General features: G+C 53.8%; 2 protein-coding genes across 2 annotated transcripts in view; one reads left to right on the top strand and one right to left on the bottom strand.

Moving 5' to 3' along the window:
• LOC130112341 (fibrinogen-like protein 1) overlaps window positions 1–11,491 on the top strand; it is a 16,835-nt gene extending 5,344 nt beyond the window's left edge. Inside the window, exons 4-7 of the mRNA XM_056279667.1 lie at window positions 2,362–2,459; window positions 2,858–2,946; window positions 6,617–6,825; window positions 7,911–11,491. Of these exons, the coding sequence (XP_056135642.1) occupies window positions 2,362–2,459; window positions 2,858–2,946; window positions 6,617–6,825; window positions 7,911–8,145 (631 nt within the window). The 3' untranslated portion in view covers window positions 8,146–11,491. The remainder of the gene's footprint in view (window positions 1–2,361; window positions 2,460–2,857; window positions 2,947–6,616; window positions 6,826–7,910) is intronic.
• A 410-nt stretch (window positions 11,492–11,901) lies between these two features.
• Window positions 11,902–12,500, bottom strand: part of LOC130112875 (microtubule-associated tumor suppressor 1-like) — a 153,239-nt gene continuing 152,640 nt past the window's right edge. Inside the window, exon 15 of the mRNA XM_056280393.1 lies at window positions 11,902–12,500. This exon is cut by the window's right edge and continues 493 nt beyond it. The gene's annotated coding sequence lies outside the window, so the exon portion shown is untranslated.

Genomic DNA, 12,500 nt, shown 5'->3' with positions numbered 1-12,500 from the left:
CCTCTCTCACCCCCCCACACACACACCTCTCTCTCACCCCCCCCCACACACACCTCTCTCTCACCCCCCCACACACACCTCCTCTCACACCCCCCCCACACACACACCTCTCTCTCACCCCCCCACACACACACCTCTCTCTCACCCCCCCCACACACACCTCTCCTCACCCCCCCACACACACCTCCCTCACCCCCCCCACACACACACCCTCTCTCTCACCTCCCCACACACACACCTCTCTCTCACCCCCCCACACACACACACCTCTCTCTCACCCCCCCCACACACACACCTCTCTCTCACCCCCCCCACACACACACCTCTCTCTCACCTCCCCACACACACCTCTCTCTCACCCCCCCCCACACACACCTCTCCTCACCCCCCCACACACACACCTCTCCTCACCCCCCCACACACACCTCTCTCTCACCCCCCCCCACACACACACACCTCTCACCCCCCCACACACACCTCTCTCACCCCCCACACACACACCTCTCTCTCACCCCCCCCCACACACACCCTCTCTCTCACCCCCCCACACACACACACCTCTCTCTCACCCCCCCACACACACCTCACCCCCCCCACACACACCTCTCTCTCACCCCCCCCACACACACACCTCTCTCTCACCCCCCCCACACACACACACCTCTCTCACCCCCCCCACACACCTCTCTCTCACCCCCCCACACACACCTCTCTCACCCCCCCACACACACACACCTCTCTCTCACCCCCCCCACACACACACACCTCTCTCTCACCCCCCCCACACACACACCTCTCTCTCACCTCCCCACACACACACCTCTCTCTCACCCCCCCCACACACACCTCTCTCTCACCCCCCCCACACACACACCTCTCACTCACCCCCCCACACACACACCTCTCACTCACCCCCCCACACACACCTCTCTCACCCCCCCCACACACACCTCTCTCTCACCCCCCCCACACACACACACCTCTCTCACCCCCCCACACACACACCTCTCTCACACACACACACCTCTCTCACCCCCCACACACACACACCTCTCTCTCTCACCCCCCCCACACACACCTCTCTCTCACCCCCCCACACACACCTCTCTCTCACCCCCCCACACACACCTCTCTCTCTCACCCCCCCACACACACACCTCTCTCACCCCCCACACACACACCTCTCTCTCTCACCCCCCCCACACACACCTCTCTCTCACCCCCCCACACACACCTCTCTCTCACCCCCCCACACACACACCTCTCTCTCTCACCCCCCCCACACACACCTCTCTCTCACCCCCCCACACACACCTCTCTCTCACCCCCCCCCACACACACACCTCTCTCTCACCTCCCCACACACACACCTCTCTCTCACCCCCCCCACACACACCTCTCTCTCACCCCCCCACACACACCTCTCTCTCACCCCCCCACACACACACACCTCTCTCTCACCTCCCCACACACACACCTCTCTCTCACCCCCCCACACACACACACCTCTCTCTCACCCCCCCCACACACACACCTCTCTCTCACCCCCCCCACACACACACCTCTCTCTCACCTCCCCCACACACACCTCTCTCTCACCCCCCCCACACACACCTCTCTCTCACCCCCCCACACACACACCTCTCTCTCACCCCCCACACACACCTCTCTCTCACCCCCCCCACACACACACACCTCTCTCACCCCCCCACACACACCTCTCTCTCACCCCCACACACACACCTCTCTCTCACCCCCCCCACACACACACCTCTCTCTCACCCCCCCACACACACACACCTCTCTCTCACCCCCCCACACACACCTCTCTCACCCCCCACACACACCTCTCTCTCACCCCCCCCACACACACACCTCTCTCTCACCCCCCCACACACACACACCTCTCTCACCCCCCCACACACCTCTCTCTCACCCCCCCACACACACACCTCTCTCTCACCCCCCCCCCACACACACACCTCTCTCTCACCCCCCCACACACACACACCTCTCTCTCACCCCCCCACACACACCTCTCTCTCACCCCCTCCCCCCCCCCCACACACACACACACAAATCTCCTGTTTACATGTACATGTTTGTCTCTTTCCTCATTTAAACTCATCACATTACTTTTGATGAAAAAAACGTTTGGTAGCATCAGGATTGATTGATTGATTGGTTGGTTGATTGATTGATTGGTTGGTTGAGCTACAAAGATACTTTACCTGCATGATGTGTGTGTGTGTGTGTGTGTGTGTGTGTGCGCGCTATCAATAGATGCACTGCATTGTGCATGCTCTTTAAAGCATCAGGTGCTTCATGTGTGTGTTTGTGTGTGTTTGTGTGTGTTGCCAGGGCCTGGGTGGAGTACAAACATGGATTTGGAGACCTGTTTTCCCCCGAAGGAGAATTCTGGCTTGGCAACGATGCCTTACACTACCTGACTTCACAAGGTGTGTGTGTGTGTGTGTATGTGTGTGTGTGTATGTGTGTGTGTGTGTATGTGTGTGTGTGTGTGTGTGTGTGTGTGTGTATGTGTGTGTGTGTGTGTGTGTGTATGTGTGTGTGTGTGTGTGTGTGTGAGACTTTAATGATTTTTCATATTTGAATCGATGGCCTGCAGGTAAGGCTGTTTTTCTCCGTACTCCACCTTTCCCTCATAGCTCTTCGTTTGGCGGGTGGGCATTCTGGTCCCAGCCCCTTCCCCAGTGCATAAAGTCATTTACATTTCTACGTTTCCACGGTGACGAGACTTAATAATTCATAAAACCTTGAGGAGCTGCGCCGCACCGTCATCCAGCATGTGAAGCAGAGCACGGCAGCTTCATGGTTCACCTCTTTAACTTTGCAGGGAACTTTGACCTCAGGATCAACCTGGAGGACTTCGATGGGAACGAGCGCTACGCCGAGTACAAGAACTTCAGAGTGGATGGAGAGAAGGTAGGACACACTGCACTACGGCCTTCCTCACCCACACAGCACCCGGATGTGGGCCACTTCAGGCAGCGATGCGGCACTGGCGGTCTTCTTCTGGCCCTGACTAAATGGATGTGAGCCTCAAGTGGCCCACATGTATAATAGCAAATATGGCCCAAATATACCAAATCACATGTGGGCCTTTTCTGGCAAAGACGCGGTGTTCATGTAGCAACATGTGGTCTGGATGTGACCCTGAAGTGGCCCCGTGTGGTAAATGGTGAATATGGCCCAAATACCACAACACAAATATGGCCACCTTTGGCAAATATGTGGCACATGCGGCATTGCTATGGCTTGGTTCTGGCCCAGATCTGGCAAACAGGAGTGGACCGCCCAAGTGCCATCATTCCACGCGGTATGTGGGCCGGGTGAGGTGTCAGGTGTGGGACGGGTCCGGGCCACAGCAAGTTTGCTATCTGGGACAATGCACTCCATAAAACACTATGGTGTCCCGTTTGGAAAACCACTGACCTAATTTTCCTGGTAGTTCTGGTAGTTCTGGTAGTCCCGGTAGTCCTGGTTGTCCTGGTAGTCCTGGTAGTCCTGGTTGTCCTGGTTGTCCTGGTAGTCCCGGTAGGCCTGGTTGTCCTGGTAGTCCCGGTAGTCCTGGTAGTCCCGGTAGTCCTGGTAGTCCCGGTTGTCCTGGTAGTACTGGTTGTCCTGGTAGTCCTGGTAGTCCCGGTAGTCCTGGTAGTCCTAGTAGTCCTGGTAGTACTGGTTGTGCTGGGCAATAATCCGTGTTATCATTTGTCGTCTCGGCATCACATCGAGATGAAACTCACATGTTGTCATACCGAATACACAACTACGTTGTCTAAATGAATGACATGAAGAATGACAATCTACCAAGTAAAACTTCTCACATAATACTACTACTATTACTTCTACCTATTACTACTACTACTACTACTACTGTTACTACTAATACTATTACCGTCTACCTATTACTACTACTACTACTACTGTTACTATTACTTCTATCTGACTATTCCTACTACTACATTACTACTACTATTATTTCCACCTACTACTATTACTACTACTCCTACTACGGCTACTACTTCTACCTACTACTACAACTTCTACTGCTACTACTACTACTACTGCTACTATTAATACCATGACTATTACTTCTACCTATTACTATTACTACTGCTACTACTTCTACTCTTACTACTACATCTTCTACAGCCACTATTACTGCTACTACTACTTCTACTGCTACTACTACTACTACTAATACTACTACTACTAGGGCTGGGCAATGATGCAGTATCATCATTCATAGTCTCAAGTGTAATGTTCTGGGATGAAATTCATATTTTGTCGTTACCTTAAACGTCTCACAAAACGAGGTGTGAAATATGTAAGGGAGTATCACTGGAAACTACATTTGGCGTGATGCTGCTATACGTCACAGTACCCAGCAGGTCAGCGCGAGGAGCCTCAGCTGGACTCTTACACATGGCGTTTTTGCAAATATTATCATATAAATAGTAGTAGTAGTAGTAGTAGTATAAACCCCCCTATGAATACCGCAGTAGTATTTCCCATATTGCCCAGCACTACCTGCTTGTATCCACCCTCATAGGCCCCAGCCTTTTTGTTTTTTGTACCTTTGCTGTTATTTCACTGGAAGTCTGAGTCGTCCCCCTTTCCCACGTCCTTTACCTTGCGGAGCCTCACCGTCCCCACGTCTCTCACAACAGCAGGTGGCATGTTTAGACTACTCCACTGCCCTGCATCTGATACCAGCTGCCCTTACCCCCACTGCAAGGACGTCTGACTTGCCACTGGTCCTTCCTGCCCCCCACACCTCCACCTCCACCCCACCTGTTATGTCTGTTTCATTCTTTTTTTTCTATCCCTCTGCCTCCCACCATCATCCATTTGACATCTCACCCTTTTTATCCTCCCAGTCGTCTTCTCTACCTTCTCTCCTCTTTTCCAGCCCATCTGTCCCCACCCCTCATTTTATTGCTGCTACTAGCATCTACTACTACTACTACTACTTCCGGCTGCTCCCATTAGGGGGCGCCACAGCGGATCATCCGTTTCCATCTCTTCCTGTCCTCTGCATCTTTCTCTGTCACATCAGCCACCTGCATGTCCTCCCTCACCACATCCATAAACCTCCTCTTTGGCCTTCCTCTTCTCCTCTTCCCTGGCAGCTCCATATTCAGCATCCTTCTCCCAGTATACCCAGCATCTCTCCTCCACACAGCCATTACTTCATACATCCTTTTTTAAGTGTGACCTCCGTTCCCCCTCCCTGTCTTACCCTCCTATTTTTCTTTCTTGAACCTTTTATCCTCCCTTCGCCTTCCCTTGTTTTCTCTTCATTCCTCCTCATTCCGAATGTATTTCCATTCTTCTGACCTCTTCTATCTGCACTTATTTGAAATCTATTTGACGGTATGTTCTAGAAATGTGCAACAAAAAAAAGTTTCTTTTTTTATGTATGTGAACACAAGAATGTTCTTTGTCTTTCTGAAAAATACAATAAATTTCTAGTTACGTCATCCCCAAATTGAAAGTGACCAACAGCATATCGATATCAGCTTTCGGCTAAAAATGCCCGGTCGTGACGTGCTGTCAGTCAACTCAGCCTCCCTCCCCTCGCAGAACCCCACCCAGCTGTTCAGTTTAACTAGTTCAGCCTGGGGGTAACATTAGATTAAGATAAGGGTTAAGGTCAGGGCCACGGTTGGCATGGTGGTAAAGGTTAAAGCTGATAATGTCAGACACAAGTACAAGTCTGAGGCCATGGTTCTCTACCGGAAAATGGTGGATTGCTCCCTCCGGGTTGGGGATGAGTTGTTGCCTCAAGTGAAGGAGTTCAAGTATCTCGGGGTCTTGTTCATGAGTGAGGGTAGGATGGAGCGGGAGATTGACAGGTGGATTGGTGCAGCATCAGCAGTAATGTGAATGTTGTACCGGACCGTTGTGGTGAAGAGGGAGCTGAGCCGGAAGGCAAAGCTCTCCACTTACCAGTCAATCTTGGTTCCAACCCTCACCTATGGTCATGAGCTTTGGGTAGTGACTGAAAGGGTGAGATCACGGATACAAGCGGCTGAAATGAGTTTCCTCCGTAGGGTGTCTGGACTCAGCCTTAGAGATAGGGTGAGGAGCTCGGAGTAGAGCCGCTGCTCCTTCACATCAAAAGGAGCCAGTTGAGGTGGTTCGGGCATCTCATCAGGATGCCTCCTGGGCACCTTCCTTTGGAGGTGTTCCGGGCATGGCCAACTGGGAGGAGACCCAGAACTCACTGGAGGGACTACATGTCCAATCTGGCCTGGGAACGTCTTGGGATCCCCCAGGAGGAGCTGGAGGGTGTTGCTGGGGAGAGGGAGGTCTGGAGTGCCCTACTTAGCTTGCTGCCACCGCGACCCGACCCCGGAGAAGTGGCTGAAGATGAATGAATGAATGAATGAATGTCGGACACAGATAGGGTGGCGTCGTGCCAATGTAGCTACCCTTTCATGAGTTCCATTTCTTCTCAAATACGTTAATCTCTCATCTCTGGTCCCGCTCCTCTCTCTGTAAATTGACCATTCAGTGTCATTTTAGCTTACTGTTTGATAATGCTGTGAGTGAACCTCCGTGCCCCACCTTTTCTCTCTCCCATAAGGATGATTACCAGCTCCATCTGGGCGAGTACACCGGTAATGCCGGGGACGCGCTGTCTGACGCCCACGACTCCTCCGCTGCCGGGACGAAATGGACCGGTCCGGGATCTGGCACCGGTGGGATCAAATTCAGCACCTACGACCACCCAAGTGACGATGACAGCAGCACCGAGTGCATCAGATACGACAAGGCAGGGTGGTGGTTCAGCAGGTAACGTCTAAGCAGTTCTCAAATTTTGGTGAAAGCTGAAAATCCGTGAAAATCCGTGACTTTTCTTCACTAATGTAGTCATTTTATCTCTTTTTACCATGGAGTCAGGTTACATAATATTGATATTACATAATAGTACATAATATTAATTTAGGGTTTTTAGCACAGTTGCAGACACTCTATATACCACTGTGGAATTTACTTTACTGGGTAGGATGAACACTGGTGCAGCCATAAACACGTTCCTACTCAAACAGGAAATAGAACTGAAATGTAATGATGATGTGTCGGTGCTGCTGGTTTACAGGGGCTTATTATTGTAAAACAGCTTTCCCGTATCATTTGTTATACATTAGACTGTTAGCTTTGGTCCATGGCTGACATTTTACAAGGGTGGGACCTGTTTACCGCTTTGCTAACGGCATATGAGCCACAATGGCTGCAACACCTTGTTTGTGGGTAGTTGGTCTATTTCTCTCTACTTCCTACATTTCACTACAATACAACATTGTTCTAGATTACAATACAATACAACAATACAACATTGTTCATAGAGGGCCAAGAACCAAGCCCTGAGGTACGCCATCAGAGAATTTAGATGTACTATTATAGCATCCATTATTATTATTGTATTGGACACATCCAAGTCAGAGACATTGACCAATCTATACACAAAGCAGTGAATTTCAGCTATGTGCTCTTCTGTGGTGAAAACTGCATCATTACAACCATGGATTGTCATGGCCCTGTGATGGCCTGGCGGCCTGTCCAGGGTGTCTCCCCCGCCTGCTGCCCAGTGACTGCTGGGATAGGATCCAGCATCCCTGCGACCTTGAGAGCAGGACAAGCGGTTTGGATAATGGATGGACAACAGTGTTCTACTGTACTGTTGTCGCCATCCAACAGAATCGCCACATCATCATCACATTTCAAATGGATAAAATGGCGACTTATCGATGGAGTAAGATCTCGGATTGCAGCTTTAATCTTCATATCCTTTTTGTACAGCAGTTTAGTTTGACTTTCTAACAACCTCTTTTTCAATCAATTGTTCACCTCCGCCTTCTCCTCTTTCATTATCCAAGGTGCAAGTCAGGGAACCTGAATGGCCACTACTACAAGGGACCGTACAAAGCCATGACGGAGGACGGGGTGGTGTGGTACACCTGGCACGGCTGGTGGTACTCCATCAAATCCGTTGTCATGATGGTACGAGCTGCCGACCTCGATCATCCGCCGCCTGTTTCCCCCCCGTTTCAGGGACCGCATAACCCGGATCAACCCGAGAAGGACCCGGTGCAACTCCCTTATCAGGGATAGGCTGATATTAAGATGCATTCTTTCATTAAGACCCATCAAACTTGTTTTTTTTAATGGTAGTCCGTTTCCATGAAAAAACTTTTTGCTAATCATACAACTTTTTTCCCAAGGTATTTGATTTGAAAATACTAGCTTTTCTTCTTGTATGCATCTCTCTCAAGTAAGAAGAAAATGACCTGCCTGTGCAGTAGATTTGCCCTTGTGAAATGTGCCTTGTTCTCATATCTCTCAATGGTTTGTTTTAGCAAATTGATTAATTACTTCTGTACTGTCTTATACTTCGAATATTTCTACGCAGTAGTCCTTTTGCATTTGCAATTTAGAAACGTGTACATTTTCCATTCTCGCCTAGTACTTTTCCAAATATCAGAAGCAACCATAATCTTCCTGGCTGACATATCAGAGGAAAGGGGATGAGCTGAATGAGTTCAACGTGAGATTCTGGTAAAGTTGAGTGTAAACACAGGTTTATAACCACAAATGCAGAATATCAACAACGCTGTAAATCAGTTTGCAGTGCGTGTTCATTTTCATTTTCAGAAATAAACGAGTTCAGTTTTGCTCCTCGTTTCTCGTGTTTATTCCGTGTCAAAATAAAGCCGAGCATGGAAAGCCGAGGCATTCCGGGTACATCTGAGGTTGATCGGAACAACAGCAGACAAACAATTCATATCATTTTTTTGGATTCAGTAAATGTATAAAGGCCAGCTTCTATCAGGCACAGATAAGTCTTGGGAGTTGGACTGTACACAGTGGAAGTGGAAACTTCAAATTAAAAAAAAAAGCTACACTTGCATCCCCCCCATAAAGTAAAAGCACTACTCAATGATAAGCAAATACCTTTTGGTAATAGACCTGATCAGTCCACATTACTGGTTTACCAACTTTCCATCTGAGCAAGGGGTGATTTGTTTTAAGGGGGTGGGGTGGGGTCATCTGCTTGTCAGAGATCCAGGAGGAAAGAAAAAATGTTTTTTCCTGCCCGACAGCCCACCTTGTTTAATACCGTACTGCGTTTAGGGCCCCGGGTCCCAAATCAAGACCTCTTTTCTTGTGTCTGTGCCGGCCTGCTAAGACAGGTAACATCCGAGCGTGCTTACATTCCACATCACTGATGAAGGTCGCGGTTGTCAGGGATCAGCGAGGAGGAGGAGGAGGAGCAGTCGTAGGATTGACTATCCACAGATTAATTACGGCTCACATATTCACGATCACACGTTCGGCTCATACTGCTCACGAGGACACACAGTTCATCCCCCTCATCCAGAGGCCCACAACCAATCACTGATGGAGCCTCGCCCTTCACAGAGACACAAAAAAGTGTGGATGTGTGTGTGTTGGAGGGGGAGGGGAGGGGGTCCTAAACAACCATGCAGTACCCATCATTTTACAATTTACCAAACCCAAACAGGTTTCTTTGCGTCCCCCCCCCCCCCACAGAAAACCTTGTTCCTCCCGCATCCAAGCTTGATCCTCACCTGCCTGTTTGGAACGAGACGCCGTCAGACAAAATAAAACGAGGCTACACGACAAGAACAAAAGTCTGAGAAAGAAAAACAAACCAGAGGAGCTAGTCAAAACGAGAGTGAGACGCTATGTACAGACCCTGAGGTGTGTGCCCTTTTACTTTGTCTTCCTCTTCCTTCAGGAAAACAGAAGAAACCATCGCTGGAGAACAGGGCATTTGGTAGACAGACTGACACGGAGCGAGGCCAGTCCCACTAGTCCCGCTGACACGGAGCGAGGCCAGTCCCACTAGTCCCGCTGACACGGATCAAGGCCAGTCCCGCTGACATGGAGCAAGGCCAGTCTTGCTGACATGGAGCAAGGCCAGTCTCACTAGTCCCGCTGACACGGAGCGAGGCCAGTCCCGCTGACATGGAGCAAGGCCAGTCCCGCTGACACGGAGCAAGGCCAGTCCCACTAGTCCCGCTGACACGGAGCGAGGCCAGTCCCACTGACACGGAGCGAGGCCAGTCCCACTAGTCCCGCTGACACGGAGCGAGGCCAGTCCCACTAGTCCCGCTGACACGGAGCGAGGCCAGTCCCACTAGTCCCGCTGACACGGAGCGAGGCCAGTCTCACTAGTCCCGCTGACACGGAGTGAGGCCAGTCTTGCTGACATGGAGGAAGACCAGTCTCACTAGTCCCACTGACACGGAGCGAGGCCAGTCCCGCTGACAGGGAGCGAGGCCAGTCCTGCTGACATGGAGCAAGGTCAGTCCCACTAGTCCCGCTGACAGGGAGCGAGGCTAGTACCCCTGTCACAGAGCGAGGCCAGTCCCACTGACAGGGAGCGAGGCCAGTCCACCTGTCACAGAACGAGGCCAGTCCCCCTGTCACGGAGCGAGGCCAGTCCCCCTGTCACAGAGCGAGGCCAGTCCCCCTGTCACGGAGCGAGGCCAGTCCCCCTGTCACGGAGCGAGGCCAGTCCCCCTGTCACAGAGCGAGGCCAGTCCCACTGACAAGGAGCGAGGCCAGTCCCACTGACAAGGAGCGAGGCCAGTCCCCCTGTCACGGAGCGAGGCCAGTCCCACTGACAGGGAGCGAGGCCAGTCCCACTAGTCCCGCTGACATGGAGCAAGGCCAGTCCCACTAGTCCCGCTGACACGGAGCGAGGCCAGTCCCGCTGACAGGGAGCGAGGCCAGTCCTGCTGACATGGAGCAAGGCCAGTCCCACTAGTCCCGCTGACAGGGAGCGAGGCCAGTCCCCCTGTCACAGAGCGAGGCCAGTCCCACTGATAAGGAGCGAGGCCAGTCCCACTGACAGGGAGCGAGGCCAGTCCCCCTGTCACAGAGCGAGGCCAGTCCCCCTGTCACGGAGCGAGGCCAGTCCCCCTGTCACAGAGCGAGGCCAGTCCCCCTGTCACGGAACGAGGCCAGTCCTCCTGTCACAGAGTGAGGCCAGTCCCCTTGTCACGGAGCGAGGCCAGTCCCCCTGTCACAGAGCGAGGCCAGTCCCACTGACAAGGAGCGAGGCCAGTCCCCCTGTCACGGAGCGAGGCCAGTCCCACTGACAGGGAGCGAGGCCAGTCCCCCTGACACGGAGCGAGGCCAGTCCCCCTGACAGGGAGCGAGGCCAGTCCCCCTGTCACGGAGTGAGGCCAGTCCCCCTGTCACAGAGCGAGGCCAGTCCCACTGACAGGGAGCGAGGCCAGTCCCACTGACAGGGAGCGAGGCCAGTCCCACTTACAAGGAGCGAGGCCAGTCCCACTGACAAGGAGCGAGGCCAGTCCCCCTGTCACGGAGCGAGGCCAGTCCCACTGACACGGAGCGAGGCCAGTCCCCCTGACAAGGAGCGAGGCCAGTCCCCCTGTCACAGAGCGAGGCCAGTCCCCCTGACAAGGAGCGAGGCCAGTCCCCCTGTCACGGAGCGAGGCCAGTCCCCCTGTCACGGAGCGAGGCCAGTCCCCCTGACAAGGAGCGAGGCCGGTCCCCCTGTCACGGAGCGAGGCCAGTCCCCCTGACAAAGAGCGAGGCCGGTCCCCCTGTCACGGAGCGAGGCCAGTCCCCCTGACAAGGAGCGAGGCCAGTCCCCCTGTCACAGAGCGAGGCCAGTCCCCCTGACACAGAGCGAGGCCAGTCCCCCTGACAAGGAGCGAGGCCAGTCCCCCTGTCACGGAGCGAGGCCAGTCCCCCTGTCACGGAGCGAGGCCAGTCCCCCTGACAAGGAGCGAGGCCAGTCCCCCTGTCATGGAGCGAGGCCAGTCCCCCTGACAAGGAGCGAGGCCGGTCCCCCTGTCACGGAGCGAGGCCAGTCCCCCTGACAAGGAGCGAGGCCAGTCCCCCTGTCACAGAGCGAGGCCAGTCCCCCTGACACGGAGCGAGGCCAGTCCCACTGACAGGGAGCGAGGCCAGTCCCCCTGACACGGAGCGAAGCCAGTCCCCCTGTCACGGAGCAAGGCCAGTCCCCCTGACAGGGAGCGAGGCCAGTCCCCCTGACAAGGAGCGAGGCCAGTCCCCCTGTCACGGAGCGAGGCCAGTCCCCCTGTCACGGAGCGAGGCCAGTCCCCCTGACACGGAGCGAGGCCAGTCCCCCTGACACGGAGCGAGGCCAGTCCCCCTGACAGGGAGCGAGGCCAGTTCCCCCACACGGAGCGAGGCCAGTCCCCCTGACACGGAGCGAGGCCAGTCCCCCTGACAGGGAGCGAGGCCAGTCCCACTGACAGGGAGCGAGGCCAGTCCCCCTGACACGGAGCGAGGCCAGTCCCTCTGACAAGGAGCGAGGCCAGTCCCCCTGACACGGAGCGAGGCCAGTCCCCCTGACAGGGAGCGAGGCCAGTCCCCCTGACACGGAGTGAGGCCAGTCCCCCTGACACGGAGCAAGGCCAGTCCCCCTGACACGGAGCAAGGCC

Source organism: Lampris incognitus, chromosome 5, assembly GCF_029633865.1.
Source record: "Lampris incognitus isolate fLamInc1 chromosome 5, fLamInc1.hap2, whole genome shotgun sequence".
Classification (NCBI taxonomy): Eukaryota; Metazoa; Chordata; class Actinopteri; order Lampriformes; family Lampridae; genus Lampris; species Lampris incognitus.
The sequence above is the reverse complement of the archived record's forward strand: the minus strand, read 5'-3'. Positions and strand labels throughout refer to the sequence as shown.